At 36.8% G+C, this 19704-nt stretch overlaps 1 protein-coding gene and 1 long non-coding RNA gene across 4 annotated transcripts in view; one reads left to right on the forward strand and one right to left on the reverse strand.

Annotated features, from left to right (window-relative positions):
• The window catches only part of CRYBG3 (crystallin beta-gamma domain containing 3), a 124770-nt gene that overhangs the window by 25458 nt on the left and 79608 nt on the right, over window positions 1-19704 (forward strand). For both annotated transcript variants that reach the window (XM_003893829.5, XM_009198769.3), the window contains exon 3: window positions 18092-18522. In XM_003893829.5, coding sequence (XP_003893878.3) covers window positions 18092-18522 — 431 coding nt within the window. The remainder of the gene's footprint in view (window positions 1-18091; window positions 18523-19704) is intronic.
• LOC103881073 overlaps window positions 1-19704 on the reverse strand; it is a 110025-nt gene that overhangs the window by 19761 nt on the left and 70560 nt on the right. For both annotated transcript variants that reach the window (XR_004182025.1, XR_004182024.1), the window contains 2 exons: window positions 19266-19393; window positions 17811-17951 (listed from right to left, as the gene is read on the reverse strand). This is a non-coding gene — a long non-coding RNA (uncharacterized LOC103881073). The remainder of the gene's footprint in view (window positions 1-17810; window positions 17952-19265; window positions 19394-19704) is intronic.

Genomic DNA, 19704 nt, shown 5'->3' on the forward strand with positions numbered 1-19704 from the left:
CAGACACCTCCCGTCAGGCCCCTCCTCCAACACTGGGGATTATATGTCAGTGTGAGGGGCAAACATCCAAGCTGTATCACCAGTTATATCTGTTCTCGTCTTGTCTTTGTACTTATAACTAAAAACAACAACAAAATAACACACCCTTGCTGGCCGGGCGCGGTGGCTCATGCCTGTAATCCCAGCACTTTGGGAGGCCGAGGCGGGCGGATCACAAGGTCAGGAGATCGAGACCATCCTGGCTAACACGATGAAACCCTCTCTCTACTAAAAATACAAAAAATTAGATGGGCCTGGTAGCGGGCGCCTGTAGTCCCAGATACTTGGGAGGCTGAGGCAGGAGAATGGCGTGAACCCGGGAGGTGGAGCTTGCAGTGAGCCGAGATCGCGTCATTGCCCTCCAGCCTGGGCGACAGAGCCAGACTATATCTCAAAAAAAAAAAAAAAAAAAAAAAGTCTGCCATGTATATTCTATACAGAATGACAAATCCAAGGAGCTAAATATTTCCATTTCTTAAATTTCATTTGAGTAAATCCTACTTGTATAAGTGTATTTTGCAAAAAAAAAAAAAAAAAAAAACAAACAAAAAACAAACAAACAAAAACACCCTTTCGCTGTCATTTTAGAGTATTTAGTTCAAAAGAAAAAAATCAATGTGTATATTCTATGCACAGTGTTAAACGGAATTTATATCCCTTTGTATATAGTTGAAAAAAGCAAATCTCAAATTAAGTCACTTGACACAACTCCCACTGGTAATGAACAGAGGCAAGAGAATTTAGAGAGAATGATTCTTCCCATTCGTGTACTGAATTTATAAGCTATAGTCATAAACTTCATTTATCAAAGAAATCCTATTAAAACATAAAAAGAACTATGGCAGTAAGTCTTCTTCCAGAAATGAACCATGAGCTAAATAAGATTATTATATCTGGACCACAGGTTGTAGATTCTCCAACCCAGTCCTTAATACATTGATGATTATTATGCATATTCTCCATAGCTTGGCATCTGTCTTATATAAAATCTACCACTGGTCCCAATTTAGGAGTGGTGCTCATGACTAATCAGACAACTTTGGTGAAGGATTTACCATCTTTTAAGAGGAAGTATTTGGTGTATGCCTGTGATATTCCTGTAAATAAAATGAAATTAATAAGTATCAACTTAATGCACATCAGTATCAGATGTTTATGACACATAACACTTATTTCTAATAAGTAAATCACTTACTACAAAGAACCATATTTTTTGTTGCCACTGTTTAATAATTGACATGTGGAAATGGAAGAATTGTAGCTCAAGAATATTTCACTGAGGAAGAATGATCACTAATTGTTCTTTACATTAATGCCTGTATTTAGAATACAGAATTATATAGTAAGATGAATATTTTAAATATATGCATCTGTTCATATTTTGATTTTATGTAGCTCCTCTTTCCTTATTAGATTTTCAACTCTTTCTCAGTGAGAGTAAAATGGTAGTCAAATTTAAATGTGTTAACTGTTGTCTTGGTTAGAGGGAAATTAATTATTGAACTGATTTTTAAAATATTTATGGCTTTAGTGTATGCTTGCTATCTTTGTTTGTTGTTGTTGTTGTTGTTTTGAGACGGAGTCTCGCTCTGTCGCCCAGGCTGGAGTGAGTGCAGTGGTGCGATCTCGGCTCACTGAAATCTTTACCTCCCGAGTTCAAACGATTCTCTTGCCTCACCCTCCCGAATAGCTGGGACTACAGGCATGTGCCACCATGCTCGGCTAATTTTTTGTATTTTTAGTAGAGACGGGGTTTCACCGTGTTAGCCAGGATGGTCTGGATCTCCTGACCTTGTGATCTACCCGCCTCAGCCTCCCAAAGTGCTGGGATTGCAAGCATGAGCCACTGCACCCAGCCTGTTTGTTTTCTAACAGACAGGTCTTGCTATATCCAGCTGGCCTCAAACTCCTGGGCTCAAGCAATTCGCTCACCTCAGTCTCCTGAGTAGCTGGGACTACAGACAGGCATACACCATTGCTCCCAGTGCTTGCTGTCTTTTTTTCTCAGGAATGAAAATAGTTGTAGCAATATCATGTCAGTTTAATGTACAGATTTTTATACGTCTCTTTTTCAAACATAAAAGTGCCCCCACCCCAACAATAATTGTACTTGCAACCCCGCATATAAATAGATTACAGCAAAGTTTTCCCTGTTGATGTTGGGAATGATTTGCCCGGAGCTTCCCAGTCAGCCACTGTTCTCTGCCCCTGCCATTCCTGGCACCTCCTTGGAACAGTTTTGAAATTACATGTGTAATGATGGAAAGAACACAGTCTTTGTAACCAGATATGCCTGGACTTCAATCCTAGATCTTCCAGGTGGTAGCTTGGTACCTTTGGGAATGTATTTAACCTCTCTGAATTCTGGTTTATTGACCTGTAGTGGGGTGGGTCCTTATTTCACAGAGGTGTTTTAGAATTAACTGAGATAACATGTTAAGTATTGTACAATGCCTGACACAGAGAAGGTACTTGGTAAAATGATTGCCTTCTTGCCATATAGTCTGACTAAAACTTAGAGATACTGTGAATCGTTGCTTGAAAATGGTGGTGATTTATTCTGGGTGAATAGTATAGAAGGCAGATATTTGAAATATTGATTCTGCATGATGTTTGAGAAGAAGGTATGTACAAGAAGGCATATCATATTTAACTTTAGCTGGAAGTCAAAATCTTGCCTCTTGATTGCTTCTGAAAAAAAAAGTGTGTGCTATTGGAGTGCCCGAAATGGAAAATGCGCTGTGTGTTACTGCGCTATCCAGATGACCAAATGGACTGCCAGGGCTTAAGCCTATCATTGTGGCTGATGGTAGTCTGGGGACTTGACATCTTGTAGTTATTGAATTGATTGTGTTGTAAGGTATCTGCTTTGATTTGCAGTCACTTCAACTATGGTGTACCTGGAATAGTCCTACATTGTGGTATGAGGGAGTATCTTATCAAAATGAAAACTGAATATAAAGGATCATGTATGTACTCTAGATTTTTATGAGAAAATTTGCCTTTACAGGTGTCAGATACTGATTCTGGAACACAAGAGTAAGCCCCAGAAAGCTCTCAGAGAATCAAAAGCATTTATTATTCTGGCCCAGTGCTTTTGCTGAAATACTTACATCGTAAAAGGAGGGAATGGCTTTCCTCCCGTTCCTTTTCTTGTTCTTTTCTCTTCTCTCTTTATATACCTGCCCTGGTTGATTTGATTTCTGCCTGCATCTTGGCCAATGACTAGCTCATATATGTTCCTTTAGCCCAGCATATATCCTGAGCTTCAGGGTGATAAAGCCTGCTATTTCATGGACCTCTCCTCTCAGCTAAAGTTTGACATACTCAAAGTTGAATTCATTTTATTTTAGCTTTCTGCTGTTTCTAGAAGTACCACCACACTACCCAATCTTGACACCTGGGAATGAATCTAGTATTTTATCCCCCTTCCCATTGAACTAAGGCCCATCAACAGCCCTTGCTTCATAGCCATACCCATGATACTGTATAACTCATACTTTTCTTATTTAGATCAGCAATTTCACCCATATTTTTTCTCTGATACATGTGAGAGGTAACTGTTTTGGGTCACCTGTGGGTAAGGGTACTTATTTTAATAGTACGTGTAACTACATCTCTTTATCAAAAATTATATGTATTTGAAAACAGTGAAAGTAACACTCCAGATATAACTTTGATTCTATACCAGAACATTTTTAGAAGGTAAAATTTTAGCTTTTAAAATAATCTTAGTAATAAGTTATTAATTACATCTTAGAACTGATCATAACACTGATGTGTGATGATATAAGACTTGCATATAGCTTATTGTTTTAAACTATAACCAGCTGCATTCAGGCAAAGTAGTTGCCCACCTACCTTACCTGTTGTCATTTTCTAGTGAAAAGAATAATTCTGTGATAACGATCTAATGTTATCTTTGAAGTAAAATTATTTTAATAATAGGAGTATAAACAATTCATCTTTACAACTTAACATTAGTTGTAAAATCCATTTATTGAAAAATATTGACATGAATATGTATCAGTACTCACTAAGGAGTTAATCAGACAACCCACCACAACGAAACTGTTTATAAAGGTACTGATTTTGATTTAAGATTTTAACATCAGCCTGTAATCCCAGCACATTGGGAGGCTGAGGTGGGTAGATCACTTGAGATCAGGAAATGGAGACCAGCCTGACCAACATGGTGAAATCCTGTCTCTATTAAAAATACAAAAATTAGATGGGCGTGGTGGGCGTGTGCCTGTAATCCCATTTACTTGGGAGGCTGAGGTAGAAGAATGGCTTGAATCTGGGAGGTGTAGGGTTTGTGAGCTCAGATTGTACCACTGCACTCCAGCCTGGGCGACAGAGCAAGACTCTGTCTCAAAAAAAAAAAAAAAAAAAAAGGGCTTTATTCCCAAAATTGGGAATTTCAAGTATTGGTGGTGGAATTTCAACTTTTGGCAAAATTTCCAAGTAATATGTGGCAGCCAGATGTCTTAGTAGAACATTAACTAGAAATATTTTATAAGGAGCGGGTTTTAGTTTATGAATGCCAAATTTTAGTTACCGTTAATAACTTCAGTGATAGTCCTACTCATGATGAAAGTATGTAAGAGTATTGTTTACCTACACCCTGTGGTGTCAAGGAAGACATAGGATGTTTGGGATATACACTGGAAGAACATAAATGTAATTTCCATCCTGAAAAACTTGGATTGTAGAAGAAATTTTCCAGGCAAAGAGAGCAAGGGATAAGTCCCAGCAGTGGGAATAGCATTGTGCAAAGATACACAGTAGTGTGAGAGAGAGAAAGGTAGGGAGGGAGAGAGGAAGGAGGAGATAGTGAATAGTAATGCTTATGAAGACAGTAGGCATTGCAAGCATTGTGAGTGGTCAGAGATGAAACTGGAGAAAGCCATGGGGGCTAGATCCACCAAGACCTTGAAGGCAATGCCAGGGAGCTTGGATTTTATCCTGATGACAATGCTCAGCCATTGGAGGGCTTTAAGAATGATCATGTTTGGCTTCTAGAAGATTGCTGTGGTTTTTGTCTGGAGAATAGAGTGGAAAATAACAGATATGGTAGCAACAAATCCAGTTAGGCCACTGATAACACTGTTCTAGTGGTGAGGTTATGGTGATGGTGTCCTGACGTTTTCTCTGACTTTAACAAGTGGGAATTTTAAACTTTATAGAAGGAAGAAAGGAGACATAGCATAGCCAAGTTCAGTTTGGAATGTTTTGAGTTTGAGGTCCAGTGAAGCATCCAGGTATGGAGATAGATGTCTGGTTGATAGTTTAGGAATCTGAGCTAGGGATGCAAATCTGAGGATCATCGTCTGAATATTTGAGTCTGTGGGCAAGAGATTTCATAAGAGCATGAAGGAAAAGCTGATATAGGCTGGAAATTGGAGGAGCATGATATATGAGGAATGGCTACAAGAAGTGAATGTGAAAGAGATGAAGAGAGTATTCAGAGAGTAAGAAGGGAAACCTCAGAGTGATGCTGTGGAATCTAAAGGAAGAATGGTTTTCAGGAAGAGATTCCATCTCACATTCTGCAGACACATCATTTAAGATCAGGACAGAAGAACAGTCCATTGGATTGATTAGTCATTAGAATGGTGCCTCTGAAAGGTCATGGTTAGGATTACTGGGGAGGCAGCCCAATTGTTGGGACTTAGGAAGTGATTGGGAGCAAAGGGAAAGAAATGGGGAGGATTGGTAACTCCTTTCTAAGGAGGTTAGTAATGAGGACAGAGGAGAAGGCTGTCTCTGGATATACTTTTGAATGGTGGAAGCTCACGGAAGGGCCAGATCAGCAACTGAGGTTCCTCGGTGAGGGACACCGAGGATTATGAACTGGTGCTCTGGTGAAGGAATTAGCTTTGGGAGGTGGAATTGTTTCTCCTTTTTGCAAGGGTCAGTGAAGGAAGTGGGCTAGATGCTGCTGCTGCTGTTGTTGCTATGGTTGTTGTGATGTAAGTAGTGACAGGACTGTGAGGGAGTGTCTCTCTGAAAAACAAGGCTTTCTGAGCTCTTCTGAAGTACTCTTTCTGATACTCTTCTGAGCAAGTGAATGGGATAGTCGAAGGGATGGCTAAAAGGATGCGAGAAGGGTTTGAAATAGCTGCTGTGAAAAATGGGAAAAGGTTGCAGACTGATTTTAAGCTGAGGCTGTAAATCATGAATGATTGGCACCCTGAATCTGTATAGCTCTGCATATCCCTGCAGAGTTTTTAAGTGAGACTCAAGTCACCTATTTGGAAAAGAGAAATCTGGAGTTTTCTGGATAGGGGTGACCAAGGAACAAAAGAAAGAGACTTTGAGGTAATTGGCCATATTTGAGATCTGGATAGAGAAGATAGGAACATTTTTTGGAACTGAAAGGGACAGAGTAAGAATCAGGGCAGAAGCTGTGATGAGGCAGGAGAACTGGTGTGATGGGTACACCTAGGACAATTGGGTAAGGGAGCTGAAAAGATGAGCAGGTGTGAACGCGGGGGAATGCCTGAGATGCAGAGCCCGAAGCAATGCAGTTATGGGTCAGGACAAGGGCGAGGATTAGCCAAAGGGCAGGGAAGTGGGGAGTCGAAGTGGAGGGCATTGGAGTTGAGAGTGCCAAGGAACCCAGGTGGGGTGGGGAGTCAGGGTGGTCTAAAGGGTTGTACTTGGTATGCACAGTGAAGCCAAAGCCTGTGGTAGAAAGGAGGACCAAGCCAGGTGCTAGAGACAGTAAAGGAAGAATTACTTGGCCATTCCATGTTTTCTACTCAGATGCTTTGAAAAAATTGACAGGTAATCGTACATATCCATGCTGTACTGAGTGATATTTTGATACACATATATAATGTGTAATTATCAAATCAGGGTAATTAGCATATCCATAACCTCAAACATGTATCATTTCCTAGGAAGACTCAATGTTTTTTCTTTTAGCTATTTAAAAATACACAATAAATAATTGTTAACTGTAGTTACCCTGAAGTGCTATATAACTCTAGAATTTATTCCTTCTATCTAGCTTTAATTCTGTATCCACTAATCAACCTCTTTTTAGCTCCCTCTCCTCTACCATTGCCAACCTCTAGTAACCACCATTCTACCTCTGAGACCAAATGTTTCAGCTTCCATATGTGAATGAGACCATGCAGTATTTCTCTGCTTGACTTATTTCATTTCACATAGTGTCCTCCAGGATCATCTACATTGCTGCGAATGATGGAGTTTCATTCTTTTTTTATGGCTGAATAGTATTTCATTGTGTGTACATAAACCACATTTTCTTTTTCCATTTGTCTGTTGATGGACACTTAGGTTAATTCCATACTTGGCTGTTGTAAATAGTGCTGCAATAAACATGGGTGTGCAGACATGTCTTTGACATACTGATTTCCTTTTCCTTAGATGTGTATTTAGAAGTGGGATTGCCGGATCCCATGGTAGTTTATTTTTGGTTTTTGGAGCAACCTCCATACTGTTTTCCATAATGATTGTACCAATTTATATTCCCACCAACAGTGTATAACAGTGTCCTTTTCGCTACATACTCACCAGCATTTGTTACTTTTTGTCTTTGTGATAATAGCCATTTTAACTGGGGTGTGATATCTCATTGTGGTTTTGAAGTGCATTTCCTGGATAATTAGCAATGTTGAACATATTTCATGCACTTGTTGACTATTTGTGTGTCATCTTTGATAAATGTCTATTCAGATTAATTGCCCATTTTTATTTCTTCAAATTATTTTAATAGTTTGAGAGCACAGGTGGTGTTTGGTTATATGGATAAGTTCTTTAGTGGTGATTTCTGAGATTTTGGTATACCCGTCACCCAAGCAGTGTATACTGTACCCAATATGTAGTATTTTATCCCTCATTCCCCTCCCACCCTTTCCCCCAAGTCTCCAGAGTCCATTATTATCATTCTTATGCCTTTGCATCCTCTTAGCTTAGCTTTCACTTATAAGTGAGAACATACGATGTTTGGTTTTCCATTCCTGAGTTACTTCACTTAGAATAATGCTCACCAACTCCATCCAAGTTGCTGCAAATGCCATTATTTCATTCCTTTTTCTGGCTGAGTAGTATTCTATGGTATGTGTACACACAGACACACACACATATAATACACACATACAAACACACACACATGCATTTTCTTTATCCACTTGTTGGTCGATGGGCATTTAGGCTGGTTCCATATTTTTGCAATTGCGAATTGTGCTGCTATAAACATGTGAGCACAGGTGACTTTTTCATATAATGACTTCTCTTCCTCTGGGTAAATACTCAGTTGTGGGATTGCTGGATAAAATGGTAGATCTTCTTTTAGTTCTTTAAGGAATCTCTGTACTATTTTCCATAGTGATTGTACTAGTTTACAATCCCACCAGCAGTGTAAAAGTGTTCTCCTTTCACTGCATCCATGTCAACATCTATGATTTTTTAATTTTTTAATTATGGTCATGTTTGCCATAATTAAATATTGTGGTATTGCAATTGTGGTTTTAATTTGCATTTCCCTGATAATTAGTGATGTTGAGCATTTTTTCATGTTTGTTGGCCATTTGTTTATCTTCTTTTGAGAATTGTCTATTCATGTGCTTAGCTTACTTTTTGATGGGATTATCTGTTTTTTTCTTGCTGATTTGTTTGGATTCCTTATAGATTCCAGATATTAATCCTTTGTCAGATGCACAGTTTGTGAAGATTTTCTCCTACTCTGTGGGTTATCTGTTTGCTGATTATTTCTTTTGCTGTACAGAAGTTTTTTAGTTTAATTAGGTCTCATGCATTTATCTTTGTTTTTGTTAGATTTGCTTTTGGGTTCTTGGTGATGAATTCTCTGCCTAAGCCGATGTCTGGAAGAGTTTTGTGGATGTTATCTTCTAGAATTATTATGGTTTCAGATTTTAGATTTAAGTCTTTGATCCATCTTGAGGTGATTTTTGTATAAGATGAGAGATGAGGATCCAGTTTCATTCTTTGACATGTGGCTTGCCAATTATCCCAGCACAATTTGTTGAATAGGCTGTCCTTTCCCCACTTTATTTTTGTATGCTTTGTTGAAGATCAGTTGGCTGTAAGTATTTGTCTTTGTTTCTGGGTTCTCTATTCTGTTCCTTTAGTCAACATACCAGTACTATGCTGTTTTGGTAACTATAGCCTTGCAGTGTAGCTTGAAGTCAAGTGAAGTGATGCCTCCAGATTTGTTTTTTTGTTGTTGTTTATTTTTTGCTTAGTCTTGCTTTGGCTATGTGGGCTTTTTTTTGTTCCATATAAATTTTAGGATTTTTTTTTCTAGTCCTATGAAGAATGATGATGGTATTTTGATGGGAATTGCATGAAATCTGTAGATTACTTTTGGCAGTATGGTCGTTTTCATAATATTCTACCCATCCATGAGCATGGGATGTGTTTCCATTTGTTGGTGTCATCGATGATTTCTCTCAGCAGTGTTTTGTAGTTTTCTTTGTAGAGATCTTTCACCTCCTTTGTTAGGTATACTCCTAAGTTTTTTTTGTTTTGTTTTTTTTTTTTTGTTTTTTTTGTTTTTTTTTTTTTGCAGCTGTTGTAAAATGGATTGAGTTCTTGATTTGTTTCTCAGTTTGGTCGTTGTTGGGGTATAGCAGTGCTCCTGATTTGTATACATTGATTTTTTTATCCTGAAATTTTCCTGAATTCATGTATCAGATGTAGGAGCTTTTTGGATGAGTCTTCAGGGTTCTCTAGAAACACGATCATATCGTCAGCCAACAGAGACAGTTTGGCTTCCTGTTTACCAATTTGGACCCTTTATTTCCTTCCCTTGTTTGATTGCTCTGACTAGGACTTCCAGCACTATATTGAATAAGAGTAGTAAGAGTACCATTCTTGTCTTGTTCTAGATCTTAGAGGAAAAACTTTTAACTTTTCGACATTTACTATGATGTTAGCTGTGGATTTGTCATATGTGGCCGTTATTTCATTGAGGTACATTCCTTATGTACCTATTTGTTGAGAGTTTTTATCAAGAAAGGATATTAAATTTTATTAAATGTTTTTCTGTCTCAGATGATCAAAAGGTTTTTATTCTTCATTCTGTTGATGTAATGTTTCTTGCATTGTATATGTTGAATTGTCTTTGCATCATTGGGATAAATTCCACTTAATTACGATATATAATCTTTTTTATGTACTGTTCGATTAATTTTGCTAGTATTTTATTGAAGATTTTTGCATCTTGTTATTCTAGGATAATGGCCTGTAGTTTTCTTTTGTGTGTGTTTATGTGTCTATGTCTGGTTCTGGTATCAGGGTAATGATGGCCTTGCATGGCCTTGAATGATGAATTTTTGAAGAATTCTGTCTCCTTCAGTTTTTTGAAATAGTTTGAGAATAATTGGTGTTCTTTAACAGTTTAATAGAATTCAGCTGTGAGGCTGTGTAGTCTTGGGCTTTTCTTTGTTGGGAGACTTTTTATTACTTATTCAACCTTGGTACTAGTTACTGGTCTGTTCAGGTTTTCTATTTTTTTCTTGCTTCAATTTTGGTAGATTGTGTATGTCTAGGAATGTATTCATTTCCTCTAAGTTTTTTTTTTTATTATTTGTTGGTATATCATCATTCATAAAAATTTCTGATGAGCCTTTGTATTATGGTGGTATCAGTCATGTCTCCTTTTTCAATTCTGATTTTACTTGGGTCTTTTTTCTTAGTCTAACTGATGGTTTATTAATTTTGTTTTTATAAAAAACTGACTTTATGTTTCATTGCTCTTTTGTATTATACTTTAGTCTGAATGTCATTTATTTCTGCTCTGATTATTGTTTTCTCCTAATTTGGGAGTTGGCTTATTCTTGCTTTGCTAGTTTCTTGAGGTGTACTGTTAGGTTGTTTATTTGAAATAATTTTTTTATGTTGATGTTGCTGTCAGCTTCCCTCTTCTGCTTTTGCTGTATCCTATAGGTTTCTGTGTATTGTGTTTCTACTTTCATTTGTCGAAACAAATGTTTTAATTTTCTTCTTTTTTCATTGGTCATTCAGGAGCATGTTTAATTTCCATGTATTTGTACAGTTTCCAAAATTTCTTTTGTTATTGATTTCTAGTTTTATTCCATTGTGGTTAGAAAAAATACTGGCTATGATTTTGATTTTTTAAAAAATATGTTGAGACTTAATTTGTGGCCTGAAATATGGTGTGTTCTGAAGAATATTCCATTTGCTGGTGAGAAAAATGTGTATTCTATAGCTGTTAGATGAAATGTTGTATAAATGTTTGTTAGGTCTATAGTGAAATGTAATCTGCTATTTCCTTAAGTGGTTTTTTTTTTTTTTTTTTTTTTTTTGTGGTCTAGATATGTCCAAAGTTGAGAGTGGGATTTTGAAGTTTACAGCTCTTATTATATTGGGGTCTACCCCATTGGATCTAATACTATTTGTTTTATATATCTGGGTGTTCCTGTCTTGAGTGCATGTATATTTACAGTCGTTACATCCTCTTGTTGACTGGGTCCCTTTATCCTTATATAATGATCTTCTTTATCTCTTTTTGCAGTTTTTGACTTGTAGTCTGTTTTCGCTTCCATTTGCATGGAATATCTTTTTCCATCCATTTACTTTCATTCTGTGTGTGTCTCTATATGTGAAGTGAGTTTCTTGTAGGTAGCATATAGTTGAGTCCTGTTTTTTTAATCCATTCAGCTAATCTATATCTTTTCATTGGGGAATTTAACCATTTACATTTGTGGTTATTATTGATAGGTATTATTGTCATTTTGTTAATTTCTGATCATTTTGTGTATACATTGTTCCTTTCTTATTGTTTATCTTTGGTGGTTTTCTATCATGATAAGGTTTGATTACTTTATCTCACCTATGTATCTTCTCTATCAGTGAGCTTTATACTTTTGTAGTTTTATGGTAATAGATATTGTTTTGCTTCCAAATGTGGGACACCCTTGAGCATTTCTTTAAAGTCTATGTAGGGGTGATGAATTTTCTCAGTTTTTGTTTGTCTGGAAGGGACTTTATTTTTCCTTCATTTCTGAGGGATAGCTTTGCTGGGTATAATGTTTTTAGTTGAGTTTTTTTTTTTTTTTTCTTTCAGCAACTTGAACGTATCATTCTATTCTTTTCTTGCCAATAAGGTTTCTGCTAAGATATATGCTGTTATTCTGATGGAGATTCCTTTGTATGTGACTTGCCATTTTTCTCTATTTTTAGAAATCTCTATTTGTTGACTTTTGACAGTGTGATTGTAATGTGCCTCAGAAAGGACCTTTCGAGATTTAATCTATTTGGGGACTTTTGAGCTTTCTGGATCTAGATGTCTATATTCTTCCAAGACTTAGAAAGTTTTTAGCTATTATTTCATTAAATAGGGTTTCTATGCCTTTTCCTATCTCTTTTCCTCCTGGGCTTTCCTTATTCCTTTTTATTTTCTGATTGGATCATTTAAAAAAGCCTTTCTTCAAGTTCAGAAGTTTTTTCTGCTTCATCTAATCTATTATTGGTACTTTCCATTGCATATTTTATTCACTGATTTTTTTCAGCTTCAACATTTGTTTGGTTCTTTATTGTGACACCTGTCTTGTTGACTTTATCATTCATATCATAATTAGTTTTTCTGATTTTATTGAATTGTCTATCTGTATTTTTTTGTATCTTGCTGAATTTACTTAAGATTTTTATTGTTAATTTCTTTTTAGGCATTTCATAGATTTTCTTTTCTTGGTTTTCTGTTACTGGATAATTATTGCATTCCTTTGTGTTACATTTCTTGCTTTTTCATGTTTCTCGTGTCCCTACTTTGTTACCTATGCATCTGGTGGAATAAGTACCTCCTTCAATTTTATGGAGTAGCTTTTGTAGGGAAAGATTTTTTCTTGCAGATGTGATACATGGTGTCTGGCTTTGGATTTGGTTCTAGGTAGGCACAGTAGTGTAGTCACAGTATGATTTTTTTTTTTTTTTTTTTTGGCTGTCATCAACATCTGTGAGTGCCTCAGTGGCCTAGACTATGTGGGTCTGTGGAGGCAGTGAGATGGCTTTGGTTTTGCTGGGGGCAGGATCATCAGTGACAGTAGTCACCTAGCAGGCCTGTTCCCAGTTTCTGAGTGGTGTGTGTATACCATTCAGCTCCACTGATGAAAGGGGCACAGTCACTGGTAGTGTCAGACTCCTGGCAGCCTGTTTTGGGGCCCTGTGGTGAGGGTGCACATGTGATGCTTAGCAGTTTCACTGCTCAAGGGGGCAGGGCAACATTATCTGCACGTTGACCTTGTTTACTGTACCCGTTGCCACAGCACCTATCACGTGCTACAGGCTGCTTAAGGAGGTGACAAAATAATGCTAATTAGACCTGCAAAAAAGTTCAGACATCACTAGAATGTAGGTACCATGAAAGCCAGGATTTTGGTACATTTGTCACTATTGCATCTAAATGCCTAGAATAGTGTCTTGTTGATTCTTTATTGAATGAATCAATACTTTAAAGTTTACATTGAACCTAACTGCTTTTTCGTTTACCTAGTTTTAGCCTGTTCATTTGGGACTGTATTCCCCAGAAACATTGTTTCAAATTCTCTAAATTTTGAGAACCCAAATCCTAGTTTCACCTTTTTGTCTCTCCTTCAGCTTTTCTCTCCTTTCACTTTACTGAGGTCAGAGCCATTTGTTGAACCTTACTGTCTTTTCACTTACAAAATTTATAAGGCTTCAGCCACTCTCCTTGCCACTTTACTTGGCAGAGAAAATGTCCTTCTCTCCAATGCTAATACTTTGTCTTTATTAGAAGTATTAGAAATTATATTGTTCTCTTCATATCATCACCTCCTTCCTTTCCTTCTGGAACCTGTCATCCATCTCTTTATACCATAGTCACTCCCTTTCCAACAAGTATAGAGCTGATTCACAAAACAGTAAGTTCTGTCTTGGAACTTAAAATGTCTTTTGTCTTTCCTTCCTTCTAGTTAAACATCTCTGAAAAGGTTTCCCATCTACTTATGACTATTCATATTTCCTTGTTAGCTACTCACTGTTTAGCACCTCAAGTTTTGGACTGAACACATGAATTCTTGAACTGTTATGACTGTTTCTCCTGCATTCTTAAGGCTTTTCCATTTCTTCATTTATTACTCTAACAAACATTTGAGCATCTCTTATTATCAGGCATGTTTCAAGGTGGTAGAGATACTGCAGTGAATAAAATAGACAAAAACCTTTGGCCTTATGGATATTACATCCTTAAGGAAGAAACACATATTAAATGTTGTAGGTGTGTGTTGTGTGTGTATTTACTATAATAGTAAGTACAAGAAGAAAAATAAAACAGAAGGAGGATAGGCAGTTTTACAGTGGAGGAGTCTGCTATTTTAGATCATGCTGAGAGAATTTTCACTGGTGAGATGGTTTTCAAGTAAAGGCCTGAAGGAGGTGAGAGAGAGTGAGTTCATCTGGGGGATGAACATTCTAAGTGGAGAGAGGAGTAAAGGCAAATTCCCAAGGTGGGTGTGTGCCTGATGTTTTTGAATATGAATGAGGAAGACAGCCCTCATCTTTCTTGAGCTAACAGTGGCATTTGACATTCTTGACTCCCGTCTGCCTTTTGAAGGGTTCTTTGTTTCTTTGGAGATCTCTGGTATTCTATAGAGACTAACCTGGTCTGGTTTTGACCTCCATCTCTTTCACTGGTTTCTTCTTTTCATTGTTTTTGCCTTTTTATCTTTTTTTCCATAGGGATCTTTTTGTTTTTTCCTCTTTTTTTCCTGCTCACATTGTATATTGCCAGACTGCATTCTTAAAATGTGCCTCAGTTTATCAGACATCTCAACTTGTATATCACAAGGGACCAAAAATTTCACATTTGACAACTAAATAGTTTGTTGCCCTACCTGCCTCTTACCCAGAGCCCTAATTCTCACCTCCCTTTCTATTTTCCATGTCCATTTGTTTGGCTTACCTACTCAAATTGTTGTCTAATTTAGAGAACTCAGTTATCTGTGACCATGTTATTCTTCACCCACCACTTCTAACTGGTCATCTTATCGAACTCTTTATCCTCTGTGCTCCAATCTTTTTCAACCATATCCCTGCCATAGTAAACATATTCCAAACTTCTGTGTCTTTGTGCATACCATGGCTTGTGTCTAGAATATTCTTAACACTCTTCAGAATTAAGCTCAAATGTTATCTTCTATGCAAAGAAGATGGTTTCTCTACATCCCCACTCATTAATTATGTCTTCCATTGTGTACATATCTCTTGTAAGCCCTCTACAGTGATACTAATATAATGAGTATCTTCCTAGCTTGTAAGTTCCTTGAAGACCTCAGCTAAATCTTATTAATCAGTATACATAATATTTTCCTGTATTTTGTTGTGTTGGGCCCCAGCATAGCAAAGAGAGTAGATAGAGAAATGCATTTGGACTAAAAGTACTGCATTACAACATATTGAACATGAGGGAAAAACATTGAAAATTCCAAAGATACATATGCCTTCATCAGTAACATTCATATAATATATACATAATACCAAAATCTTGGAGAGCAGCTAGAATGAACATTTTGTTAATGTTTGCCTGAATCCTGAGTGCTTTCATTCTACTCATTCATTGCTACAATGGTGGACAGTCCTGTTGGCAGACAGATGTAGGGCCCGCATAATGAGGGCCTGTAGGCAGGCTGAACTTGTCTAGGCTGAGGGTGAAGAACAACTGCTTTAGATCAATCTTAAAATTTTAATTCTTTGTTATTTAATTTATTGCAGGTGTTTACTTTGAATAGCAGTGTATTTTTCCTGCTAGTTTTGTTTCTAAATTCAGAAACTTTTTTGTTGTTGGTGTTTTAATTACTAATACACGTTTCTCATAAGATTATGAGGGAAAAATTAAGCAACTAAAACATTTAAGGGAACTAAAAACTACTCTTTAGTAAACTTATAGGGATCCTGGAATAGCAAAGAAGCAGACAGTTGAGGGGAAGGAGAAACAAGTGATTTTAAAAAAATATATTTACTATTTTAAAAAGGTTAAATATAAAGTCTTTCATTAGTTTCACAAAATGTATCTTCCTCATTTGGAAAGCAACCTCTTACGCTTTGAAAGGAATGAGCAAGTTAAAATAATAGGGAGATAAATACATTTTTGACAAAAATTACTTTTTTGAGATTTTAATGATGTTAAAAGTGGTAATCTTGTTCATTTTTCTTCTTTTAAATCACTGCCCAGATTATATAAGACTCTTTTGCAAATTTCTGAAGCATTTTAAGGATGTTTATGATATTTTAATGAACAGCCTGTAGTTTGCTTTCTTCAAGTGGCTACATAGGAAGAGCAGCCGCTGTAGTCACTGTTCTTTTCACGTTCCAGTGCTCTTTTTGAGCTGGGGAGAAATATTGTGGCTAAAAATTACAATAAACCCAATTGTTAACAAAAAAATGTATATCCTTCATATAAATGACCAGTTTCAAAATGTTGACTGCATATCTTCTACTGCCAGACTGAGAGATCATTTATCCTGTTTATATGAGGAGAGGGCACAGGTGACTTATAGTGTCAGCTCTCAGAATGAGCAGAAGGTTGGATGGGTGAGGTGGAGACAAGTGGAATCAAATTGTAGTTGAAACTGGTGAAAGGTGAGACGTGTAGTGTCTCTAGAAGGCTGGTGGCATTCTAAATGTAGAGGCTCACAAGATGTATTAAATCTTAACACATCAAAAAATGCCATGTGCACTCAGAAATCCCCTTTGACACCTATGGGAACAAACTTAAAAATATTGTTTGCTTGCAATCAGTTTGCTGAGTTAATAGGTTTTAACATTTTCTCAACCTTTCATATGCTATATCTTTTTTAGTGGTTAGTGAAATCCTCCTTTATATTAATTTGAACTTAGATCAAAACATGGAATGAGGTGAAAAAAATGGCATTATAATTATGTTCTTGCCTTCTTGAAGCTCGTGTTTTTATAAAACATTGTCACGTGAACCTAAAATGCCCTAAGGTGGTTTTGACTTGGTGTCCTGATTGTTTTCTGACTCAGACTCAACCTTTCCTTTTATAAGGGCTAGCGAACATAACAGGTGACAGAGACTGTAGGATGGGCATTCTTTTTACAGTTATATGAGTGAGCATGTTTGGAAGGCAGAGTGAGTTGGCTCATGGGCCTAAAGCTTTTTAGAATCTGGAAATAGCACGAAGTGGAATGCCAACATGCTCTTTGATGTAGCAGCTCAGTTTTGCCTCACTCAGTATGCATTAATTGAGTTTGCTTTACCAGTAACTTAATTACGAGCAGGCAAAATGGACTTCTGCAAGTGTTTGTCTTCAAGAGTGCCTGATGCTATCCATGGTTTGCATTAACATTATGTATCAGGACTTCCTGTTTTACCAGGAAGGGGTCACAAGTGGGCTCTTTCTCTGAAGTACCATGTTACTGTCTTTTCCTCATGTTCTTGAATAATGTTACATATTGTGCCAGCTTTATAGGTTAACACAATGCTGAAATGATGAGGTCTGTTGAGGTGTTATTATCTCAAGTACCAGTAATTTGAATACTCTCCCTTAGCTCTGTCATAATAAAGGCTAAATTTAAATACACATGTTTACTGTGGTCTCTTCTCTCTCCATATTTACCTCTCATGTCATTTTTGTACCCTAACCTCCAGTCATATTAAACTCCCTTAGGAGCTGATACCCCACTAAACACACACACAGATGCATAAGTATCACATAGTCACTTTTTCTGTCCCCTTCAAAGAGTACACTTCCTCTAGGAAGCATCCCCCAAGTTACCTTGTGTGTTCTCACTTCCGCCAAGTCTGGACTCGTTACTCCTGTTCTGGGTTCCCATGTGTGCGGTACTTCTCCCCTCATGACATTTACCATGTAGCTTTTTAAAGGTCGTGCTTACCGTGCCCTTCCGTAGATTGTGAACTGCCCAAAGGAACAGAAGCCATTAGTCTTATTCACAAATATATCCCTGGTGTCTACACAGAGTCTGTTTTGTAATAGCTTATCAGTCTGTTTTATTATTTAAATAATGATGCTTATTATTGTCTATTTTGTTTTCAAAGATTCGCCAAAGTGAGGACAAAAGGAACCATGCTGAGAAGTCAGTCACTCCTCCGGTGCAGGAAGATCCCAAAAAGGCATATGATGTTTCCAGTTCCACTGCAGATACCAAAATAGGAGAAAGTGACAGACAGCCAAAAGAAAGCTTTTTTCAGTTTCTTGGTAACTTATTCAATATCTCGGGAAAATCATCTCTAGGTGAAGCTAAGCAGTCTTCTTTCAGAGATGACCATGATAAAGCTGAGAAAGATTTACAGAATCCCAGTGACCATCATGAAGAAGGGATCAAAAGGGAGAGAGAGATTTTCAGTGGCTCCCTAAGAACCCAGACACATCCAACAGAAGAACAGGACTCCAACTCATCCGAACTCTCAGATGCTTTTTCTTTGGATACAACACAAGACAGTGAACAAGAAGCCACTAATTTGCTAAAGTAAGTTTAAAATTTAATCGAACCAAAAAATTGAGCTTTTTGGATCTAGCTTTTCAGCTTTAGTTTTAATCCTAGTAATTGGTGGGATTGGAAGAGATATTCTGTAGTGTCCCTACTACTGGGTCAAAAACTTTATGATTCTCTGTACCATACAAGTAATTAATCATGGTACAGAGAACCATACAGGTAATCCAGGGCCTGCTAAATTTGTCTTAGTAAAAGATTTATTTTTTCCCTGCATGGTAATGTTTTCTGTTGCATGAATTCCTCCTGTGTCAGGACAGGCAACGTATTCAATATGTGCATTTTGAGGGAAAATGGTCCTCAGGTTTGTATTCTTATTCTGTCAATATCTTTATTCTGTAAAATTTAATTAAAGCAGTTAAGAAAAGCAATTTAAATGGGCTCTATTCATGAAACTAGCTTTATGAACCTTTACAGAGCTCCAAGAAATGAAAATATTGCTTGAATTGAAGGAACATTTTACCACCACTTTCTTCATTGTTTGATTAGCAAACACATACCAACTTGTTTTTCCTTTTACTCTCAAATGAGGTAGAAGGAATATTTTGTAATTAAGGAATGTTTATCACATTGTTGAGTCCATTCGATATTTTGTGTGACATAAAAGTATTCATTTGTAACTAGTAAGGTTTTGTTTTATTGATTTTACTTTTACCTCTGCTCGAGAATTTATTATTGAAGAAGCCATCAATAATATTATAGTCAGATATAAGCATTACCTTATAGTTATGCAGTTCTTTTTAGTTTCCAGGAAGTTCTTTATAGTTTCCAGGTGCCTTTATGTAGGTGCTTTCAGTTAATTCCTCATAGTAAACTTATGATACAGGCACAGACCTATCTTACAGCTCTGTGAAAATAGATTAGAGTTTGTCCATGAAGAATAATGTTGTGGGGCTTGTTCCACCTGATGTTAAAATGTATTGATACAGCTGTGGTATTTGAAACAGTGTCATACTGATGTAATATTTGCTAGACATTTAAATCGAACAGAGTAGACAGCCTAGAAATAGACTCTCTTATATGTAACTTGAACCCTAGAATGTGATGTCATTATGTGTTCCTCATCTTTGTATTAAAGTAAATGAAGATAGAGTAACAAATATTAAAAAAAATAAAAATGTTAAAAGCAGCATTTGTACATTTTTATTTTGGTAAGAA

Source organism: Papio anubis, chromosome 2 (assembly GCF_008728515.1).
Source record: "Papio anubis isolate 15944 chromosome 2, Panubis1.0, whole genome shotgun sequence".
NCBI classification, from domain to species: Eukaryota; Metazoa; Chordata; class Mammalia; order Primates; family Cercopithecidae; genus Papio; species Papio anubis.